Source organism: Anomaloglossus baeobatrachus, chromosome 1, assembly GCF_048569485.1.
Source record: "Anomaloglossus baeobatrachus isolate aAnoBae1 chromosome 1, aAnoBae1.hap1, whole genome shotgun sequence".
Lineage (NCBI taxonomy): Eukaryota > Metazoa > Chordata > Amphibia > Anura > Aromobatidae > Anomaloglossus > Anomaloglossus baeobatrachus.
The window spans coordinates 153,579,349-153,602,716 of record NC_134353.1 but is presented as its reverse complement, the minus strand read 5'-3'; the positions used below and the strand labels follow the sequence as shown (position 1 = coordinate 153,602,716).

The 23,368-nt window shown below is 44.0% G+C and overlaps 1 protein-coding gene across 4 annotated transcripts in view; it reads right to left on the bottom strand.

The window, feature by feature from the left end:
* The window catches only part of IRF2 (interferon regulatory factor 2), a 196,094-nt gene that overhangs the window by 27,871 nt on the left and 144,855 nt on the right, over positions 1–23,368 (bottom strand). For all 4 annotated transcript variants that reach the window (XM_075347153.1, XM_075347151.1, XM_075347152.1 and 1 more), the window contains exons 3-5: positions 21,807–21,906; positions 21,542–21,718; positions 16,524–16,570 (exon numbers count right to left, since the gene is read on the bottom strand). In XM_075347153.1, coding sequence (XP_075203268.1) covers positions 16,524–16,570; positions 21,542–21,718; positions 21,807–21,906 — 324 coding nt within the window. The remainder of the gene's footprint in view (positions 1–16,523; positions 16,571–21,541; positions 21,719–21,806; positions 21,907–23,368) is intronic.

Sequence of the window (23,368 nt, the reverse complement as noted above, 5' to 3'; positions counted from 1 at the left end):
CTTCCACTGCTGATGATGACCGCACACACGCAGTCCTTCAGCCTCCCAGCATGGTCACGTCATCGCAAAGCAACGGGACTCTGATGCCTTGAGCGCGCAATCTCCTGCCCGTGCTGCACCGCTCAAGACCTGCTGGTGCAGGTGAGAATATGATATTTTTTTTTTTTAAATGCAGAACAGGGGACATATGCCAAGGCTAGGGGCCCATATATACCAACATGTGGTCCAGACTGGAAGCCCATATATACCAGCTGGAGGGCCATATATACCAGCACAGGAACCAGGCTGGAGCCCCATATACATCAGGCTGAGCGCCCATATACACCAGGATGGGACCCAGGCTGGGGGCTCATATATACCAGCATGAGGCCCAGGGTGGGAGTCCATATACATACATCAGAATGGGGCCCATTTTGGGGGCCCATATACACCAGGATGGGACTATGTATTATATATATATATATATATATATATATATATATATATATAAAATTTTACAGGATGGGGGACGTTACTACATAATGAATGGGTTTCAACACATGTCTTTATAGGATTTAGAAAGCTGCAAGGGCCTGCACATGTGACAAACGTTTCAATGTTGCATCGGGGGTCCTTCGGACTCTAGTTATGCCACTGGTGTGGGGGGCACTTATACAGTGTGAGGAGCCTTTATACAGTGTGGGAGCTAATGTAGGGGTCATTATACAGTATGGTAGCCAATATGGGGGCTGCTGTGGGGACAATAAATCAGTGTGTCGGCTACTGTAGTGGCTATTATACAGTGTGTGGACCATTGTTTTGGGGGCGCTGTAGGCCCATCATACTGGGTAGAGGGGAGGTATAGAGACATCATACTGTGTATAAGGGAGAAAAGAGAACCATACGACCAAAATCCAAGTGCAAAAAGTGGGATCTTTATTGGTAGGGGTAGGTGCAGGGCGGCACAATACAAGTGGGACAACAGACAATCAGACACTGACCATATTAGGGGACAGTCAATATTGCAATATTACATCCATGTAAAATTCACAAAACCTCAATCACCATGTGCATATGGGGGAGACCATTGAAATCCGCACTCCAAAATTGAAATATTGCAGATGTCCACCGAGTGGAATATGTCAACACAATTGTCAACACAGGGACAGGGGATTTACCCATATATCCCATGTATCAACCTACTCATAAAAATCCAATATGTAGACAGTTTCAATGGAGTCCCAAACTATGCACATTGATGATGAGATCTCGCTAGAGGCATATCCTGAATGAACATCAATCCAGAGCTGACACACTGTGCATCAAATCAAATGGGATAATGTATAGATGTCAACAGGTGAGATGGTATTATCCAAAAGAGAGAAAATTTCCCCACATCTCCCAACATTCAAGATATCTAATTAATATCAGTATCTTAATAATCTCAAGGGAGACACCATTATCTATATAAATGATGCAATCAATGAATATCATATGCATTAACATCACTCTGTAAACCCACAATGGGCATCATGAACAGACTATAGTCATGACCAGGAATGCACACAGATTAACAGTGGACGTATGACACCACTCAGGAAAGGCTATACCATTATATATAGAAAAAAACTAGCATTTCCATATGACTAGTTAGCGTGGGTCCTCACTATTGTACCACAGTACCTCTGTATATAGGGGGGACCTCACAAAATCGTGCCAGTATTATGGTAAAGCACTATACCTGAGGGATTGGTGGTCAGTGGATGTTGTCCGCGTCCTTCCCGACGGCCGTTTCGGCGAGAAGCCTTCGTCAGGGGGCGTGTATGGAGTGGGGGAACACGTGGTTTAAAAAGAAGCGTCAACCAATCAAGCCTTCGTCAGGGGGCGTGTATGGAGTGGGGGAACACGTGGTTCTTCTTGTGTATAAGGGAGGTGTAGAGGTATACTGTGTATAGGAGGAGCTATGGGTACATCATACTGTGTATAGACGAGCTGTACATGGGGGGACATTATTAACTGTTAAGTGGACACTTAAGACCCACTATTGTTATAGGGGCACTCAGGGTATTGTGACCGTCACAGGCACACCGGGGGCATTAATTTCTGGGAGCAAAATGTGGGCACTTTTCTAGGGCACTTATACAGGGCAATAATATTTTCTAGGGGCAATTCTACCATCTAGAGGGCACAAAAGAGGCATTCTGTTACGTAAAGGGTACAGTGGTGGCATTATGTGGGGGCACAGTGGTGGCATTAGTATCTGGGGGGCACAGTGGTGGTATTTTTACCATGTGGGGGCACAATGGTGGCATTACTATGTGGGGCAGTAAGAGGAGCACAGTTTTTATGCCACACAGCAGGTGCAGTAATAGAGACACATACAGCAGCAGCTCAGTATTGGGGTGACGGCAGGATGAGGAGTTTGTGCAGGTTGGGATTAGATGGGACGGTGCCAAAAATGTGAGAAGTCAAATGTGGCTTTGTTGTAATCTCTGTAGACGAGATGTGGCTGGAAGGAGTTGTTGTGTAGGTCTGGGCCAGATGGAAAAGACGGAAACGTTGAACAATTCCATCCAAAAGAACATCAGCTGTAAGTCACCATCTATAACTGTTCTGCAATCTCTTGTATGTGCTGCAGGACGGATATCTACCACTATATAGTTACCATATAGCGGTAATATCAGTGTCATTTGTTGAGGTTCCACTATACCCATGATTAGTCTGTGCCACCGTAGTTATCATGGTTACCTGGTTAGGGGCCCACTCAGATGATTCGACCCCCCTGAGCTGAACCCTTAGCTATGCCACTGGCAGCACTACAAGGCTCACAAGTTGTGTAATATACCGTATTTTTCGGACTATAAGACGCACCCTTGTTTTAGAGGAGGAAAAAATAGAAAAAAATGAAAGTAAAAAAAATGTGGTCATGACACACTGTTATGGGGGGTGGGTCTGCTGCAGACACTGTTATGGAGGTAATAATATCCCCAAATTCTATACTCATATCCCCCATTCTGGGTCCCTTCAAGGTATATATGGCCCCCATCGTGGAATATGTATGATCCGCCGACGTGTGTGTGTGTGTGTGTGTGTGTGTGTGTATGTATATGTGTGTATATATATATATATATATATATATATATATATATATATATATATATATATATATATATATATATATATATATATATATATATATATATATATATATATATATATATATATATATTTTTATTATCTATCTATCTATTTTATTATATTATATAATGATCCAACCCCATCCAGGTATACAGTAATGCCATTATACACTATAGTTATTTAATGCCTTACTTTTACAGATGTGATGTTCACCTAGCTTTCATTTTGGTCCTGGCACTAGAAACAGTCTCTCATATCTCGAGGACCTGCAGTGATGTAATGAAGAGACGGGGCACTGTGCTGCTCTGGCCCACCCTTCTTCATTACATCACTGCAGGTCCTCGTCAGCTGCGGGAGACTTTGTTTCTAGTGCAGAGGCAGGACCAAACTGAAAGCAATGTGAGCAGCACTCAGTGCAGAGACTGCGGGCTGTGCTGTGATGGTATGCCATACTCTGGCCCGGACACTGCAGTGATCTGCACTTCCTCCGGGCCAGACATGACTGCAGTGGCACCCTGCTCCTGCCTAATAAACAGCTGACACACAGTCTCCGCAGCCACTGCAGGAAGCCGGGGGCTGGAGCTCCCACATGTGTCCACTGTTTACATTAAACAGGTATTGATTTGCTGCTCCTCACACCCGCTTCTAGTCACTGACTGAAGAGAGCGGAGAGAGGTGGGCGGGTAGCAGCTCATGAATATTCTTTTACTTTAAACAGCGGGCACACGTGGTTTCTCCAGTCGCCGGCTTCCTCCAGCAGCGACCCTCCCTGCCTCCTGTGATCCCACTCCACAGCCGCTCCCTCCCCACAGCTCCCAAACCCGCAGGTACCCCCCGCTTTGACATTTTGACTATAAGACGCACCCCACACTTTCCTCCCAAATTTGTAGGAAAAAAAGTGCGTCTTATAGTCCGAAAAATACGGTATGTAATCTAAAGCTTTCCTTGGAGCCTAGTGTTTTGCATCTTGAGAAAAAACCTTTGCATAGATGTGACATTACAGAGCCATCTTCTCCGAGAAGCATTACTTCTGCAGGGGCACCATGGGGTGACCACAGGCTGGTAATATGAACATATAGACCTTCATGTGTGGTCATTTAGAGACCATACACACTTGTATGCTGAGGATGTGGGACCTAAAAGTCAAAATGCTGCTTGAAACTATTTTTACAGTAATCTAACACAGTCAATATATTTTACTTGATCCCAGCAGTAATTCACAGGCACAAAAACATTTTCATCTTCATATGTAAGTATCTTATATTTCTGACACCTGTTGTAAATTGTATCATTGCAAGATGTTTTTGCACATATTGTAAGAACTGAAACAAACCCGTGTCTCTATTTTCATTTCCAATTAGGATGTGAAAATAATACTCCAGATACACAAACCTCATCTGCACCGTGTACAGACAAGTGGCCGTGAGGCACGAAACGATAGATGCAAAATTCGTGGCTGGGAGGACAAAATGTTCCGCTTGTTAAGATGGCTTTTTACTAATGCCCCCAAAACATCTATAAATATGTTTTAATTGTTTAATTTTTACATAAAAGTAACCTATTCGAAAAATAATAAATCTGCATTGAATAATAGTGAAACGCCTCATTTTATGTTTCAGATAGCCTTAAGTTAGTTTCCCATTTTATTTTGTGTATTGTAACAGCATTACACCTAGTTTATTATATCCACGTGTCTCAGTGACAGACCAGACTTCCTTATGTGTTAAACTTGCCCCAATTCCCTTCTTACACAACACTGTGCACTTCTGTCCATTATCCAAGAATAATATCCAGATTACCGTGTTATGCTTCACCAGCATTTCATTCCTCATATTCTCCACATGATTCATTATGTCCATCCCTCACGAATCTTCTTCTTGTGACCATTTACCTCCCTCCTATGTCATAACTTACTCCAGTTCATTGCAACAGGATTTTATTTTCGGAAAGCTTGGAAGGGGAGGGGACCACTAGTAAAAATCATGGTGCTAGCTGACACCAATTTGCCTCCTTTCACAGCCCTTGTAAGATTTTACATGTTTCTGTACTTGGGTTTACCCTATATTGTTGCTATGATTCAACTTTTCTGAATGAAGTGAGTCCTATGCAGGTACATCTAATGCATAGAGATCTGAAGACGGGTAAAATAAGTGTCCAAAGACACATTACATAACCATAGCAAATGTCCCAGTGAATCCATAGTTCAGCCATACCAGTGGCTCCCAAACTTGGATAAAGTAACTGGATAAAGCGTGACATTTTAGGGAGATATTTTAATAGTGTGGTATGTGCACATCTTAAGTATTTCATGCAGAAATTTCTGCACCATTTTTCCATCTCTGCCATTTGAAATTTGTTTTTTGCGCGCGTTTTTTTCCATGCGTTTTTGTTGCAGATTTTTCCCATTCAGTAGTATGAAGATAGCAACAAAAAGAGGAATAAAATCCTCCAAAAAAATGACATTGTGTACTCACCGTAAAATGTCTTTCTTGGAGCCTTTCATTGGGGGACACAGACAGTGGTTATATGATGTCTCCAGGGAGGCGTGACACTAGATTTGAAAAAGTGTTAGCTCCTCCCCCCACAGCATATAACCCCAGCTACACAGGAAACTAGCTCAGTTTGGTGTAAAAGCAGTAGGAGAAGGACAACCAAAACCACAAGGGTGGGAGCTGTGTCCCCTAATGAAAGGCTCCAAGGAAGACACTTTACGGTGAGTACACAAAAATGTCATTTCCTTTCTCGCCTTTTCATTGGGGGACACAGACAGTGGGACGTCCCAAAGCAGTCCCTGGGTGGGACCTGAACTATTAACAGTGTATAACATCAGACTAAGAGCTGATTAACAACTGCAACTGCAGTGAACACATATCAAAACACTGTCAAGAACCGAGCAGTGGCCACTTATAAATGGGCCACTGCCGCCTGAAGGACTTGTCTTCCAAGAGCAGCATCTGCAGAGGCATGCGTATGCACTCTGTAGAATTTTGTAAACGTGTGCACACTGGACCAGGTAGCGGCCTTGCAAAGTTGGCCGCCGAAGCCTGATGGCGGATGGCCCAGGAAGCACCCACTGCTCGCGTAGAGTGGGCCCGCACAGATTGAGGAGGAACAAAACCTTGTGCTTTGTATGCCTCACAGATGGCAGTCCTGATCCATCGAGAAATCGTGGATTTAGAAGCCTGGTTGCACTTTTTGTGTCCTTCTGAGAGGACGAAGAGGGCATCGGACTTGCGCAACGGCGCTGTTCTGGAGATGTAGATCCGCAGAGCCCTGATAAGATCTAGAGTGTGAAGGGCTTTTTCAAAGGAGTGGACCGGGCCCGGCAGAATGACGGCAACACAATGTCCTCGTTTAAGTGGAAAGAAGATACGACCTTCGGAAGCAAGGCGGGGGAAGGCCGAAGGACCACCTTATCATGATGGAATATCAGGTAAGGTGAACGACAGGAAAGGTCCGCAAGTTCGGACACTCGCCTGGTAGAGTTAATGGAGACTAAAAAGGCAACATTCCAAGACAGTCGTTGAAGAGAGATTTCTCTCAGAGGTTCGAAGGGAGGAAGCTGAAGAGCTCCGAGAACCAGATTCAGATTCCAGGGATCTAAGGGGTGGCGATAAGGAGGGACAAAATGCGCTACCCCTTGAAGAAAGGTACGGACGTCAGGACGAGAAGCCAGCTGCTTCTGGAAGAATATTGACAAGGCAGAAACTTGTCCCTTAAGGTTACTGAGAGCCAGTCCCAAGTCCAGACCATCTTGCAGAAAGGCAAGAACATTAGGGATTGAAAAGGCAAGGGGCGACCGATTATAATGGTCACACCAGGAAAGATAGTTCTTACAGGTCCTGTGATAGATACTGGCGGAGGAGGGCTTCCGAGCATTAAGCATGGTATGAACTACCTTAGAAGAAAGACCTGACTTGGCTAGAATCAAGGATTCAAGTGCCACGCCGTCAAATGCAGCTGTGCTGTATTCTGGTGGAATATTGGACCTTGTGACAGAAGATCCGGGCGGTCGGGAAGACGCCAGGGAGTGTCGCCGAGAAGTTGGAGAAGCTCTGGGTACCAGGCTCTCCTGGGCCAATCCACGAGGATCACCGGGATTTATCTCCGCTTTGATTTTCTTGATTACTCTCGGAATGAGAGGAAACGGAGGGAAGATGTATGGTAGGCGAAACTGCGCCCACGGAAAGACTAGAGCGTCGGAGCCAATCGCTAGCGGGTCTCTTGACCAGGATATGAAGGGATATATTTTGGCGTTCTTCCGAGACGCCATGAGGTCCACATCTGGGAGTCCCCAACGAAGAGTGATCTGATGGAACACTTCATCGTTGAGAGACCATTCCCCCGCCGCTAGACCTTGCCTGCTGAGAAAGTCTGCAGCCCAGTTGTCTACCCCCAGAATATGGACAGCTGAAATAATGGGGATGTGCTTCTCTGCTCAAAGAAGAATCCTGGATACTTCTTTCATCGCTGCCTTGCTGCGAGTTCCTCCCTGACGGTTGATGTAAGCCACAACCGTGGCATTGTCTGACTGCATCCAAACAGGGAGGCCCAATAGTAAGGGCTGAAAGTTCTGATGGGCCAAAAATATGGCTCTGATCTCTAGAACATTGATGTGCAGGGAGCGCTCGGAAGGAGACCAGCGTCCGTGAACAGTGTGGTGGAGAAACACCGCCCCCCAGCCTATCAGGCTGGCATCCGTCGTGACTACTTGCCAGTGGACAGGGCGGAAGGACTTCCCTTGAGATAGGGATGAGTCTTGAGTCCACCAGACGAGGGAGCTGAGCGCAGTCCGAGATAGGCGGACTGAGCGGTCTAGAGAAGCTGGATTCTTGTCCCAGGAGGATAGAAGATCCAGCTGTACAGGGCGCAGATGGAATTGGGCAAAGGACACGGCTTCCATGACTGCCACCATCTTGCCTAACACTCTCATTCCTGTTGTGAATGTTAGTTATGTTTTGGCTGCTGGGAGGCTCCCTCTGGTGGCCAGGAATGGTTTGGACTTGGACCAGGTGTGTTGTGCAGTGGGCGCTTCCTTTGCTAACTGTCTGCTTATTTAAATCCTGGTCTGATTGCAGGCTGTTGCGGATGTCAGTTGTTCTTTGTATCTCCAGCCTGCTTAGTCCTGCTCTACACCACATCTTCCCCAGATAAGTGCTTGCTCTTTATTTATTGTCTTGTTATTTTGTTTATCTGGGTTTGTCATTTGCTGTGGTTGGTTTCAGTTTATTCGCTTGCAGGGATTTTCCCCCTCAGTGGATTGCTGGGGAACTCCCTGCAGTTCTGTGTGGAGTATAGCTCCTTTGGGTCCATGTGTTTGTGGCTTGTTGACTTTGTTATGATTCTTGTTTTCTGTTCATTGGTATGACAAGGGCACCTGGTATAGGACGGAGTTCAGATCGTGCGATCTGAGGGCCTTTTTGTACTATCAGGAAGTTGGTATTTTCCAGGGTTTTTCTCTGGCCACCATCAGTCCCTTTCCTGTCCTTTCCTATTTTAGTCAGAGGGGGCCTCACCTTTTGCTAATCCTGTCATCTACCTGTGTATTGTGTTTTTCCTATATCACCGCAGTCTTTGAATGTGGGGGGCTAGCTATTCTTGTCTATTTTCTGAGGCAGAGAGTTATTCATCTTTCCTACCTTTAGGATAGTTAGTTCTCCGGCTGGGTTCGCGGTGCACAGGATGTTAGTTCACCCCTCGGCTACTTTTAGTTGTGATGGTTAGTAAGGGGATGGCGGCCAGATTAGTTGCCAATGCTCTTGTCACCTTTTGCCAATGATTTGTGGTGGTCTTCCATGGTTCCGGATCATAACACATTCCATTCCGAAGGGATGTGTAAGGGCGAGAGCGGAGGGATTGGACGGCCCGGATCAGGGAAGACCTCTTGTCTTCTGGAAGAAAAACCTGGGACTGAGCTGTGTCTATCAGCATACCTAAAAAGGTGATGCGCTGATGAGGAATGAGGGAAGACTTGTTGAAGTTGATAAGCCACCCTAGCCTTGACAGCGTGTCTAGGCAAATCTGCACGCTTTCTGAGCAAACTTGAAGAGAGCTCCCTTTGACAAGAAGGTCGTCCAAATAAGGAACGACCAGGACGCCTCTGGGGTGTAAAATGGACATGACGGCCGCCATGACCTTTGTGAAGACCCGAGGCGCGGAGGCCAGCCCAAAGGGGAGGGCCCTCAATTGGAAATGACGGTGTCCTACGGCAAAACGAAGGAACCGTTGATGAGATACACATATGGGAATGTGTAAATAAGCATCTTGATCGTCTATGGAAGCTAGGAATTCTCCCGGTTCCATGGCGGCTAGCACTGCTCTCAATGATTCCATTCGGAAGGTCCGAATCCGTACGAATCTGTTCAGTCTTTTGAGGTCCAAGTTAGGGCAGACAGAGCCATCTTTTTTGGGAACGACAAAAAGGTTTGAATAGAAACCTTTGCCGCGTTGTTCCAGGGGCACTGGAATGATAACATTTGCCTTCTGTAACGAGGCTATGGCCTGAAATAAGGCCTGGCTTTGCGTTTTGGACTTTGGAAGACGAGAACACAAAACCCTGTTGGCCGGCAGGGAAAGGAAATCGAAATTGTAACCTGAGGTGACGATTTCTCGAACCCAAGCATTGTGAGTGTGGTCTAGCCAGATATCCCGAAAAAGCAGAAGCCGCCCTCCAACAGGAGTCAGATCTGAGGGATACCTGGCGTCATGTAGAGGGGGTCTGTACAGGGCGGGGTCCTTTGGGTTTAGGTTGCTTGGAGTGGGAACGCCAAGAAGAGCCCCTTGAGGGACCGGATCCTCGATCTGAGCGTTGGGACGATCCTTGGGCTGATGGTTTTTGGGGGGACAGACCGAAAGGGCTGCCTGCGCCAAGGAGATTTTTTAAAATTCCTGGATACAGGTCGCTTTTGTGGTAGAATGGTACTTTTACCACCTGTCGTCTCAGATATGAGTTTGTCCAAGGATTCTCCAAACAGACGAAGGCCATGGAAGGGGAGTATGGACAGGGATTTCTTGGAGGCACTGTCCGCATTCCATATCTTTAGCCAAAGGACTCTGTGGGCAAAGACAGCATTGGCTGCAGTTAGGGCTGACAAACTAGCTGCATCTAGGGAGCCATGAAGAAAATAATTAGAGGCTAGAGAGAACAAATCAAGGATCTCAAAAGCCTCCGGAGGAATATTACAAGAACGAAGCATCCTGAGCAGGTTTGTACTCCACACACCCATAGCTCTCGCGACCCATGTCAAGGCAAACAGGGGGCGAAGAGAGGAGCCCGAAGCCTGGAAAATAGATTTGACCGCAGCATCAACTGCGTGGTCGGACGAGTCCTTGAGAGACGCGTTGTCTGAAACAGACATGACCGTGTGTTTAGCCAGTCTGGATACTGGCGGATCCACAACGGGGGGTACTGACCAGGTCTTAACCATTTCAAATGGAAAGGGATAAGCGAAGGAAGATAAGGGTTTTTTATTAAACCTTCTATCAGGGTGATCCCACAGTTTAGATATAATTTGACGAAAAACCGGATCCTGGGCAAAGGACTTAGGAGGCTTCTTGGCCCGCTTGATTGCCGACTGAGAAGTCGGTTCCGGAGGCTGATCAGAAATCGACAGATTGATTGACAGCCGAAATTAGTGTGTCTTCTATATGCCTAGACTCAGAAAGGACATCTGACTCAGAGTCAGAGTCTTGAGAATCGTGACTACTAAAAGTCACGGAACCTCGGTCAGACTGACCATCATCCGAGTCGGATGAGGCGTAGAGGTCGCAATGGCGCCTTTTGGAAACAGCCTTTTTACGTTCTGGGGAAGAGAGACCAGACGAAGCAGGCGGGCTCCTCTGAGGGAGCTGAGCCGGGGGAAGGCTGTGGGAGCCTGTGGACGGCTGGGATATCTGAGCGGCAAGGTCATCTAACCTTTCAGACATTAGAAGAGCCCATGCAGGCATTACGTCATCAGATGGGGGTGCTGCCTGGCCGGTGGCCGGAGCAGAATCCAAAGACTGCACGGCATCCTGGTCCGGCAACGGAGTCTGTTGTGACATGGTAGTAGGGGCATCGCAGCCCTGGCATAGTGGATAGCTTCGGCCATTAGAAAACGAGCGTCCACAGGTGGTACAAGCATAGTACAGGTCCGTAGAGGACGCCTGGGAAGGTTTATCACCCTTGCAGTTACGCATGTCAGCAATAGAGTCCTACAGCCCTATAGGGATAGAGTTATGCCGCTGTTATATGAGTGAGGAGCAACAGTATTATAAAGTGACTGCTATGCACAGCTGGTATATACCGATAGCAAAATGGCATATACTGTCAAACAGTCGGCATATACCTGCAGGCAGAGCCAGTATATACCGCTAATAGCTGATATACACCGCTACCCAGCAGGCAAACACCGCTAGAGAGACAGCGATATACCGCTGAGAAGAGCGGTATATAGCGCTGCAGAAGTGCAGAGCCAAGGAGGCGATCTCACCCGTGTCTGCTCCCCACGTGGAAAATGGCGTCCAGCGTTCCTGGCAGCATGGAGGAGAGAGACGGCCCCCGGAGGCTGATTGGCCATCACGTTAGTCCCAGCCCTAGGACCAATCAGAAGGAGAGCCGCTGCGACTGAGGGAGCGGCTTCCAGAGCAGTGAGAGGGGGCGTTGCTAGAATGCAGGCCGACGCCGGGGGCTAAATTAATGAGGCTCCCCTGGAACACGGCCTGCATCACCCCACCGGCGCCTTTTCAGGCGGCGGTTTGAATGCAGGGGACAGATGACTCGTCGTCTCCCTACCTGCTCCTGGCTCAGTCTGAAGACGCGTCGGTCCGGGGATGCGGGGATCTCGGGGACGCATCTTCGGCTCAAGGCTGAAGCAGGTCCTCGGCTCTGCTTTGCCCTCTGGAGCTACCTTGGTGTGAGGTGCTTCCAGGGAGCCTGGAGGGGTACGCAGACCCGACCACTTGGGCGCGAGGGAAGACTGACGGCTTGTGCACGCCAAGTTTCCTCTGCCCGTACGTGGGGGGGAACGAGAGTGGCAAGGCACCCTGGTATTGCCCCATAACAAAAATAGAATGAATAAGAAAAAACAAAATAAAAACTAAAAAATAAAAACAAAATAAACTGGCCTAAGGCACCTGGTAGGGCTCAGGCCAGACATGTCAGCCTCCCTGCTGATACTAGAAAACTGAGCTAGTTTCCTGTCTAGCTAGGGTATATGCTGTGGGGGGAGGAGCTAACACTTTTTCAAATCTAGTGTCACGCCTCCCTGGAGACATCATAATACCCACTGTCTGTGTCCCCCAATGAAAAGGCGAGAAAGGAATTAAGTATCACTTACAGCAAAGTTGGGCTGCAGTGTGTACATCGCCCAGGCCAAAAACTAATACTTTACCAGGATACAGCTAAACCCCCACTAAGTGGAGACATCAAAGGTGAAGGAGGAGCAAATAAAACACACACCTCCATGGAATGGAGGGGGGGCGATTGCTGGATGATAAAACTGCACACTAGTGGCTTGCATAGAGCGCTGTTCACACTAGCAGATAAGGCTGCTTTCACACATCCGGCTTGAGCTCTGTGGCTCAATCCGGCTGTGCAAGCTATGCAACGGATGCGGTGAAAACACCGCATCCTTTGCATAAGTTTTTCCCTTGCGGCCCGTCCGGTTTTTGCCGCTTGCGGCATGCTACTGAGCATGCGCAGTGGCAAAAACCGCATGCGGCGGCCGGATGTGTTTTTTGCCGCATCGCGCCGCATCCGGCCGCCATAGGCATGCATTGAAAAATGCGCCACATCGGCCGAATGCGGTGCGATGCGTTTTTTTTTGCCGCACGAAAAAAACGTGCTAGACAACGTTCCATCCGGCCGCCGCATCGGCTAAATCTGCCGCATGCGGCAAAAACCGGATGGAACGCAAGGCCATACGGCACAATGCGGCACTAATTAAAGTCTATGCAGAAAAAACGCAAACGGCAGCAAAAAAAAACGGTTGCGATTTTCCTGCAAAGTGCCGGATTGTGCCGCATTGCAGAAACCGGAGGTGTGAAAGCAGCCTAACACAGTCACAAGCTCAAAAGACATACAGATAGGGACTCTAGATTGGCAACATTGTCCCCATTGGGGCTCACAATGTATGTAAAGTGCTGTGGAATTAATAGCGCTATATAAATGAATAAAATTATTATTATTATTATTATTATTATTATGCCCGCAGCCCATTAGGTGATGCCCATACTATTAGATCAGGCGGGCTGCCAAGCCATACCCCACCTGTGTATTATGCATGGACAGACACTCTGCAATACAAGGCCTAACAGAAAGGGGCCTGGCTGTATCCTGTACAAAAAATATGAGGTTTTAGTTGGTATTTATGGCCATAAAACGGAAGCCTACAACCCTCGTCACGGGACCTCATGCTTGTAGGTTCCTACACTAAATATAAAAATAGCAACAAAAAGAGCAATAAATATCCTCCAAAAATTAAGTATTACAGCAAAGATGGGCTGCAGAGTGTACATCGCCCAGGCCATGATACACAGGTGGGGTACGGAGCGGGCTCAAGGGTTGAGCCCTCCCCATACTCAGTAGTGAATTAGTGTGTATTACAGCCAGGACCTGCCTCTAACAATCGCGGGTGGAGTGGAGTGTAATTTTAAGTGCCCAAGAGTGACACCTGTGGCGTAATCAGGGATCACCAATGGGTTGCTATGACAGCAGGGCTCTGTCATTGCAGCGTTCCTTTGTAACCTGCCTGTGGCTGGGCTTCAAAGAAGACAGTGATTTTCACTACATGCAGCAATGCTGTGGTATATATTGTAGCATTGCTATATATAGCATAAGCGATCAGAAATATGAAAAAAATAAAACAAACATAAAAGTTCAAATCACCCGTTTGGTCTAATTAAAAAAAAAAATACATATGTAGTATCCCCACGTTCAAAAAAGTCTGTTCTATCAAAATATAAAAATAATTACTCCAATCGGTAAACACTGTAAACAAAAGAATTCAAGAACGGCAAAATTACATCTTTTTGGTCCCTGCCTGTGGCCGGGTTTCAAAGGAGACAGGGATTTTCACTATATGCAGCAATGCTGTGGTATATATTGTGATATTCCAGTATATAGCACAGGTGATCAGACGATCGCAGGTTATAGTTCCCTAAGGGGACTAGTAAGACAATTAAAAGTAAAACAAAAGTTTTAAAAAATTTGAAAAAAAAAAAAAAAAATTGATCCAAAAATAAAAATAATAATAATAAAAAAAATAAAACATACATGTGGTATCTTCCCTGCATTCAGAAACATTCAATATCAAAATATAAAAATTATTAACCCAATCGTAAAAATTCAAGGTCAAATTTTTTTAGTCACTATGCAGTAAAATGAATGGTGTCATTCAAACGTACGTCTCGCAAAAAAACAATCCCTCATATGTCTATGTGGAAACAAAAATTAAAAAAAAGTTATAGATCTGGGAAGAAGGGGAGGAAAAAAACAAAAATGCAAAAAACTAAAATATGTCCCATCATGAAGGGGTTAATGAGGAAACACTACTCACAAAAAGTTATATATTAGACATTTGGCTTTCGGGTGAAATTTCAGGGTAATCTTTAAGGCCCCATGCGCACACCGTGTTTTTTTTGCCACTTTTTTGGGCAGTTTGTTGCCCAAAACTGCATGACTTTCCTTTTCCCAACAGTCTATGAGAATTCTGAAATGTTGTGCGCACGTTGCTTTTTTTTTGCTTGCAGTTTTGGGCTGAGAAAAAAAACTGCAACATGTCAATTCGTTGTCCATTTTTGTCCTGCATTTTTTAGCCCTTCCAGCCATTGATTTCACAAAAAAATACATGAAAAAAAGTGCAAAAATGCATGTGGTTTTTTGTTGCATTTTCTGGCACAAAGTGCAGTTTTGTTGTTAACTAAACGTATGCATGCGGACATAGCCTAAAATACATTAACCTTTTCAAGGGAACTTAATGTGACCTCCAAACTTTTGAATGTCCAACTGTTCAATGTTTCAGTGCTTTTTGCACAACTTGCTTTCTTCAAACAAGGAGCTTAACCCCTTAACGACCGAAGATGTACTGGTATGTCCTTGGTCAAGTCTGGGTAATCACCGCTGGCTATTACGGTGAGCCGGCGGTGATCCCTGCGCATGTCTGCTGATTTAAACAGCAGAGATGTGTGCCTAACAGGTACGGGTGGATCCATGATCCACCTGCGCCTGTTATTCTATTAGATTGAGCTGTCAAAGTGTAAGTGCTATTTAAATGGCTGCCATTAGAGACCCCGTGATGCGATGCAATCATTGGGAGCCGATAGTTGCCACGATAGCACAGGGTCATGTGATGACTACTGTTGCTATCATGATGTAGTTCCTGTTACAGCCGGCAGAGCGGTGGCTCTAACATGAACGCAGCATTTCTGCTGATAAGAGCTGGGCAGCTTTGATCAACAGAAATGAATCAGCGATCAGACTGCCGATCCTTATAGTCCCCTAGGGGGACTAGTAAAATAAAGTAAAAAGAAAAGTAAAAAAAACTTACAAAAAAAATTAAAAAAAATAAAAAAAAGTTTAAATCACCCCCCCATTGGCTCCATTAAAAATGAAATAATAAAAAAAAAGAAAAATATACACACATTTGGTATTGCAGTATTCAAAAATGCCTGACCTACCAAAATGTAAAATCAATTAACCTGATCGGTAAACAGACTAGCAGCAAAAAAATTACAAGCGCCAAAATTACGTTTTTGGTCGCCGCAAATTTTGTGCAAAATGCAATAACAGGCGATCAAAACGTAGCATCTGTACAATATGTTAACATATAAGGCCCCAGTTTAATCAGTTGCCTAGGCCCCCACTTTGTCTAAAACCGGTCCTGTTTGTGACAAAACTGCAGTGACAAAAATGCATCAAAAACACTATAAAAACACGTGTGCAGACTGCCACATGTGCTTACATGTGTACACAGACTGCCTTACAGACTGCCACATGTGCTACATGTGTACACAGACTGCCTTACAGACTGCCACATGTGCTACATGTGTACACAGACTGCCTTACAGACTGCCACATGTGCTACATGTGTACACAGACTGCCTTACAGACTGCCACATGTATTAAATAAACTACATTCAGAAATCTTCATAATAATAACAATAAGGATAAAAATCAATGAAATTAAAAAATGATACTTTACATATAATCATTCACTGATTGTTGTTATATTGTCATTAGTGAACCTTTTGTTTTTGAAAGATCCCATAATTATTAGAGCCCCATCTATCAGAGCATCCTCTGGTGCCAAACCAATCCTCAGCCGATTCGTAATCTGGTAGCAGTCAGTAGTAATGCCTTCATGTCACCCATGTCATTAGACATAGCATTTAAGAAGCTTCTAAAAAAAACCCAAAGAAATACAAACCTTCTCTTGTTTAATTTTTTCTTCTTTTTCTGCTTTTGCTCTTTTTCCTAAATCAAAAAGTAAAAGAATATTTCAGTACTCATTTTTCAATAGTATCTCTATCCATCCACTATATAGACAAACAATGAGCCTTATTTAATTAAACTTTGGTGCTGCCTGTATTAGTCAATTATACAAAAGCATATGCTGTAAGAAGTGGGTACTAACACAAATACCTAAGGACCAGGGGGCACTCACTGTGAGAGGAAGACAGGCGATTCCGGCAGCAAAATAGGAAAGGGTTCTTTACAGTTAGAGTAGTAAGATTGTGGAATGCCCTACCACAAGAGGCAGTAATGACAGACACTAGGTCTTTATCAACCTATGTAATTACATGATACTCCAAACTTCATTCTTTTACAATCCATTCTTACTGGATAAAAAGACTTTGTGATGGTTATAACAATTTACCTGTATTAAATCCAAAAATATCCAAGGCACCATAGACATCTTTGTAAAAATCCAATCTTCATTCGCAAATATTTAAAACATCACAAGAGTGAGGAGGCAGAAATAGAGTAACGTTTCGGCCAAATAGTCTTTCTCAAGCCCAAAATGCAACCACAAAATTTTGGCTTGAGAACGGCAATTTTTACGACATGTTGCTCTATTTTTTTCTCCTCACTGCTGTGATGATTTCAAATGTTTTGGAATAAAGATTGTATCTTTACAAAAATCGGTGTGGTGCCTTGGATATCTTCACATTTGCTGCTGTTTTTGGACCTTATGGGAGGCCCCTCTGAGTAGCACATACTCATCAATGGTGCACAGGGATCCTATACTAGACTGAGTAACTGTAGCTGTGATGTCTAGCTGATTGATGAAGGTAATCTGGACTCAATTCATTCTTTGTATGCAGCTTTGATCAATATCACTGTGGCAGAAAAGTCTAAAAACAATGTGCGATATAACAAATACAAAAATACAAGCATTATTTATCGTAAATACAAACATTATATTCACTTTTATATATTATTATCCCATCATGTATCTCTCTACATCTGATTTGCCGCTTTTTTTTTCTCTATTACTGTTAACTTAAAGAGGTTGTCTACTACTTTTACATTGATGATCTATCCTTAGGATAGACCATCAATGGGTGATCGGCCAGGGTCTGATACCCCGCACCACCGCCGATCAGCTGTTCTCAGTGCCAGCAGCAGGTGGTTGGAAATTCTCAGTTCCGGAGCTGCCCCAGCTCCAGATAGTGGCCGCGGCCAGGTACTGCACTTCTGCCTCCTATTGATATGAATGTGAGGCTGATGTGCAGTACCTATCCGTGGCGACTATCAGTTGACGAGGCAGCTGCGGCCACCTGCTGCCGACGGCATCGGGAACAGCTGATCAACAAGATTGCAGGGTGTTGGATCCCAGCCGATCAAACACTAATGAGAAATCCCAAGGATATGCCATCAATGTAATAGTAGTGACCAACCTCATTAAACTGTCCAAAGAAAATCCTGAGCCCTACACACAGATTATAATAAATGTACTCAATGAGTTCACCTCGCGGTGCCTATATCCGCCCTTCATGCTTTGTAGGTAATAAGCTCTTGGCACTGTCACCAATTAAGGAATTAGTATTACATGGCTAGATGTGGAGGAAGGAACACTAAACACATAAGGAAGTGAAAAGGGAGATTATGAAAATGATTTTTTTTACAAATGATTCCCAAACCTTAAGGGGAAGTCACAGGAATAAAGCACTATAAGATAAGCAAGAGCCAAGTTATATCAAAGAGGCCCTTGTGCAGCCTTCAGCTTTCTAGAAAAATCCAATAATTTACTACAAGATAGATATATTCCTGTCTTGGAGATTTAGTGATGATGACAGCCATTCTCTCTCTATGCTTTTATCCCACCTGTGTTCAACGGAGGGAAACAGGGCCACAACAGAACCCATAGGATCATTGCCAGTGCATCATTTATTATACCACATTGGTCCTAGACGGGAATCAAAAGCCATTGCACGTAACATTTTTTGATTTGGCTAAAGACACCAGAGTCGAGCACAAGTTGCCATCAGTTGTGCTTGACTCAGACATAAAACACAGCCAGACACCACTGATACTGAACCAAAGCATATACGTTTGAAGGGAAAGACACAGAAGGGTACTGTTGTTTTTTTCCTTTTTATTTTCGCATGTTCCCAGACCCCCCGCTCCTTCCCAGTTATTGTTTAAAATCCTTCAATTAAAATACCAAAAAAAATAAAAATTGTAGCCATACATAATTTTTTCTCAGTTATCCCCGCTCCCTGTTAGAATTAGCATAAGTATTATACAATCGACCTAGAAGGACCTGTGGTGATGTCATATCCATGTGACCAGAAGGGGCGGGGCCTCAGTCAACAGAAAAATATTGCTTCCCGATATCAGCTTTGTTGGCCCCTGCCCCTTCTGGTCACATGGGTATGACATCACCACAGGTCCTGCTAGGTCGATTGTATAATACTTATGCTAATTCTAACAGGGGGAGGGGATAACTATGAATTTCCTCCCAGATATTACCTGGTCCTCAGCTGCTGTCACTCAAGAAGCTGCCGATTTTATAAACTTTGCTTTCTTGGATTTCAAAGCCTAAACATCCGAGCTGACCACTACAGGTATGTATAGAATCAGCCTGATAGTGCCAGTATAGCACTGGCTTTAGGTTATATACGAAAATCCTGGTGACTGGTTCCTTTTAATGGAGCGCTACTGATATGCAAACATGTCATCTGAACAGGGCCTAAACATATAAATTATTAAAATCAGCAAATACTAAGCTGACTCCCTATAATACAATGTTCTCTTTTCCACCTTTGTAAAGACAGTTTTGCCTACATCTTATTATTCAGTGCCTGGATTATTCAGCACTTTAAGTCGATTATATCTACAGTGCATTCATACTTCAAGTTTTCCACATTGTTTTAACGTTACACCCACAAACTTAAAATGGATTTTATTGGGATTTTATGTGACATTCCAACACTAAGTAGCAAGTACTTCTGAAGTGTAAAGGAAATTATACATGGTTTTCAAAATATTTTTAATATATAAATCTGAAAATAGTGACATTTATTTGCATTCAGCTCCCTGTATACGGTTACCCCTAAATAAACCCCTGAGTGACCACCATACATTGTACACATAAAAATAATAATTAAATAAATAAAAATATATTTTATGTGTACAATGTATGGTGATTTTTTTTTTGCACTTGTTGGTGCAATTAAAGGTTTCACTCAGTATGTTTTTAAATCAGCAGTAATAGTGACCGGGTGATCCTCTCTATATAGGGCAAGTGGTCAGTTTTCGCTGTAGTGGACCCGTGGATGTACCAGTAGGTACGAAACGGCCGTCGTCCTTAGAGAGACTGCACCCCGCTCTCTTACTGCTGTTTTATCTCACTCCATAGATTTAATAAAAAAACAGTTTTGGATTTCCCCTGTGAGTGCCGTGGCTTTCTTTCTACTTGGGACTACTAGCTGATTTCTAGTAGACGTAGTCCAACAATGATAATCTCCTGAAACTAATACAAACATTGCAGGTAAATACAGTGTGTCATAGGTATCTACCAAATAAAATAAAAAAATACAGCGGGGGTAGAAAAATAATTAAAATTTAACTTTTAATACAACAGTTAAAATTGAGTACCCAATCACATACAAAACACAAAACGAAAAACCTGTGTGACCAGGTACCACGGTGGTCTGTGACGAAGTTGTTCAAAACAAGACCCACCAATCACATCTAAGCTGTATAAATAACTTCAAGTATACAGCAGAATGCAAAAACGACATTAAAAGTGACTGAGAAAAAAGGAACGGTCTCACCAACTGATGTCCTGAGACCAGTACCAATGATGGGACAGTTCACGGGGGGTAGAGGTGGGAGGGGCAGGCAATGGCTACCACACACTACCTCAGGCTCCCAGTTGTCAGTCATGACTCACGTCCCTCCTTCCCAACATTTATATGTCGTTTTTGCACTCTGCTGTATACTTGAAGTTATTTATACAGCTTAGATGTGATCGGAGGGTCTTGTGACGGTTATTTATGTTTGTTTTGAACATATTCATCACAGACCACCATTGTACCTGTTCACACAGGTTTTTCTTTGTGTTTTGCATGTCATTTGGTACTCAATTTTAACTGTGGTATTAAAAGTTAAGTTTTAAACATTGCAGGTAAACAACAGCATGGACCTTGAGCGGCATTGCTGAAATGTGTGTTAACACCTGTAGTATGCGGTCTTCAGATTGCATAGCAAAACCTGCTGACAGATTCACTTTAATTGATAGATTAATATTTCTGTTTTGAAAGCTTTTACTTTGCAGCATATTTTCCAAGCCTGCATAAAATTTTTGCACAGTGCTGTAATTCAGGTGAGAAACTTGCAACTAGTCTGCACTTAAGGGTGCTTTACGCGCTGCGACATCGCTAACGATATATCGTCGGGGTCAGGTAGTTAGTGACGCACAACCGGCGCCGTTAGCGACATCACAGCGTGTGACACAAAGGAGCGACAATCAATGAGCGCAAAAACGTGGAAAAATCGTTGCTCGTTGACACGTCGCTCCTTTTCAAAATATCGTTGCTGCTGCAGGTACGATGTTGTTCGTCGTTCCTGCAGCACCACACATCGCTGTGTGTGACACTGCAGGAACGACGAACATCTCCTTACCTGCGTCCACCGGCAATGAGGAAGAAAGGAGGTGGGAGGCATAGAAAGGAGGCGGATCGCCGGCCAGAGTGACGTCGCAGGGAAGGTAAGTCCGTGTGACGGGTGTTAGCGATGTTGTGCGCCACGGGCAGCGATTTGCCCGTGACGCACAACCGATGGGGGTGGGTACGCTCGCTAGCGATATCGGTACCGATATCGCAGCGCGTAAAGTACCCTTTAGAGTATGAAACACAGATGTGTGAACCTGGCCTCACAGGGAACGAGTTGCAACCTAGATAAATGATTACAGACAGCATTAAAATAATGGCAAACCTCTTTTTGATGGTCTTTCTGCAACTGGTATCATCCTATACACTCTGAAGGCGTTGTTTCCTTTCTTTATACTTTTATCCTTCACTTCTTCTATATCCGGCAATGAGTTCATCGCACATCTGAAGTTTGCCTTCCATGTCTTTGGATCCGGTTTATCTACTTCAGGTTGATATTTTCCTACGATCAAAACAAGACATTGACATCAGCAAATACACAAACACAACTAATGCTCAAAACTTTACAGTTTAAGTGCAGCGTCATTTACCTGTATGAATTGCCCAATTTTTAAATAACGGAGCATCTTTTTCCACGTCCCATCCATGTCGAGCTGCATGCATCCATGGAATTTGAAATATTTTCTTCTCCTAAAAGTAAAAACAACGCAAATCTGTTAATGGACCTGACGTTGTAAACTGTGCTTTATTTTAAACCGAACCAATCACCAGGATTTTCCTATATAACTTAAAGCCAGTGCTATACTGGCGCTATCAGGCTAATTCTATATATACCTTTAGTGGCCAGCTCAGAGGTATAGGTTTTGAAATACAAGCAAGAAACGTTTATAAAAATCAGCAGCTTGTTGAGGGACAGCAGCTGCCGAACAGCTGATAGCTCGGTGGGTATTCATAGTTATCCCATCCCTCTGTTACTTATGCTAATTCTATTATACAATCATTTTACTTTGTGACTAAAAGGACCTGTGCTGATGTCATACTCATATGACCAGAAGGGGCGGGACCTCAGTCTAAAAGCTTATACCAGGAAGAAACATTCTTTTGTTGGCTGAGGCACCGCCCCTTCTGGTCACATGGGTATGACATCAGCACAGGTCCTTTTAGTCACAAACTAAAACGATTGTATAATAGAAATAGCATAAGTAACGGGGGGGGGGGGATAACTATGAACACTCACCTAGCTATCAGCTGCTGTCACTCATCAAGCTGCTGGGGTTTTTTTTTACAAACTTTACATGCTTGGGTTTCAAAACCTACACATCCGAGCTGCCAACTAAAGGTATGTATAGAATCAGCCCGATAGCGCCAGTATAGCACCGGCTTTAGCTTATATACGAAAATTCTGGTGACTGCTGCGCTTTAAGACAATGGCAATAACCTAATATTCTGGCTGTCCTGTCCTCTTTCTCATCAAACTGCACAACAACAACAAAAAAAAAAAAAAAACACAACAGAAAAATGAAGTCACCTGTTATAAGGAACACATTAGTGCAATTAGTAAGATTTAATTAGGCAATCAGAAAAAAAAAAAATATAAAAGTTACTGCTAAAATATTATTGGAATTCAATAACAAAAATTCTGGTTTGCAGTAAAATCTGAACATCTATGACTGCACGGTAAAGACTCAGAAAAATTCGGAAAACCTTCATCAGTTCATCCACTGATGGCAAAAAACAGACACACAGACCAAAAACAGATGACTATCTGATCCAACACAGTCCATTTTTTATTTTACAAGAACAAAAATGACGTATGAATGAGGCCTTAAGTGGGCATATACTGTAGGTTGTAAGGAAAAAAAAAATCCTTTTAAAATGGTTATCTTTCTATTCTTATCTGCATACCAGTTTTTATGCAGAACTGGGCCTCTCGTACTCAAAGTGTAATGATGGAGGAAGTTTCACAGCAAAGTTTGCCAGGGAGTTTTAAGTTGTTTCTATTTATTTTATGTCAAGAATGATATTGTATTAGAACAATAATGTTACAGTACTGTACAAGAGATGCACTTGGTATTGGTTATGAAATCTATTACCTATTAAAAGGGAACCTGTCACCAGATTTGGCGACTATAAGCTGCGGCCATCACCAGTA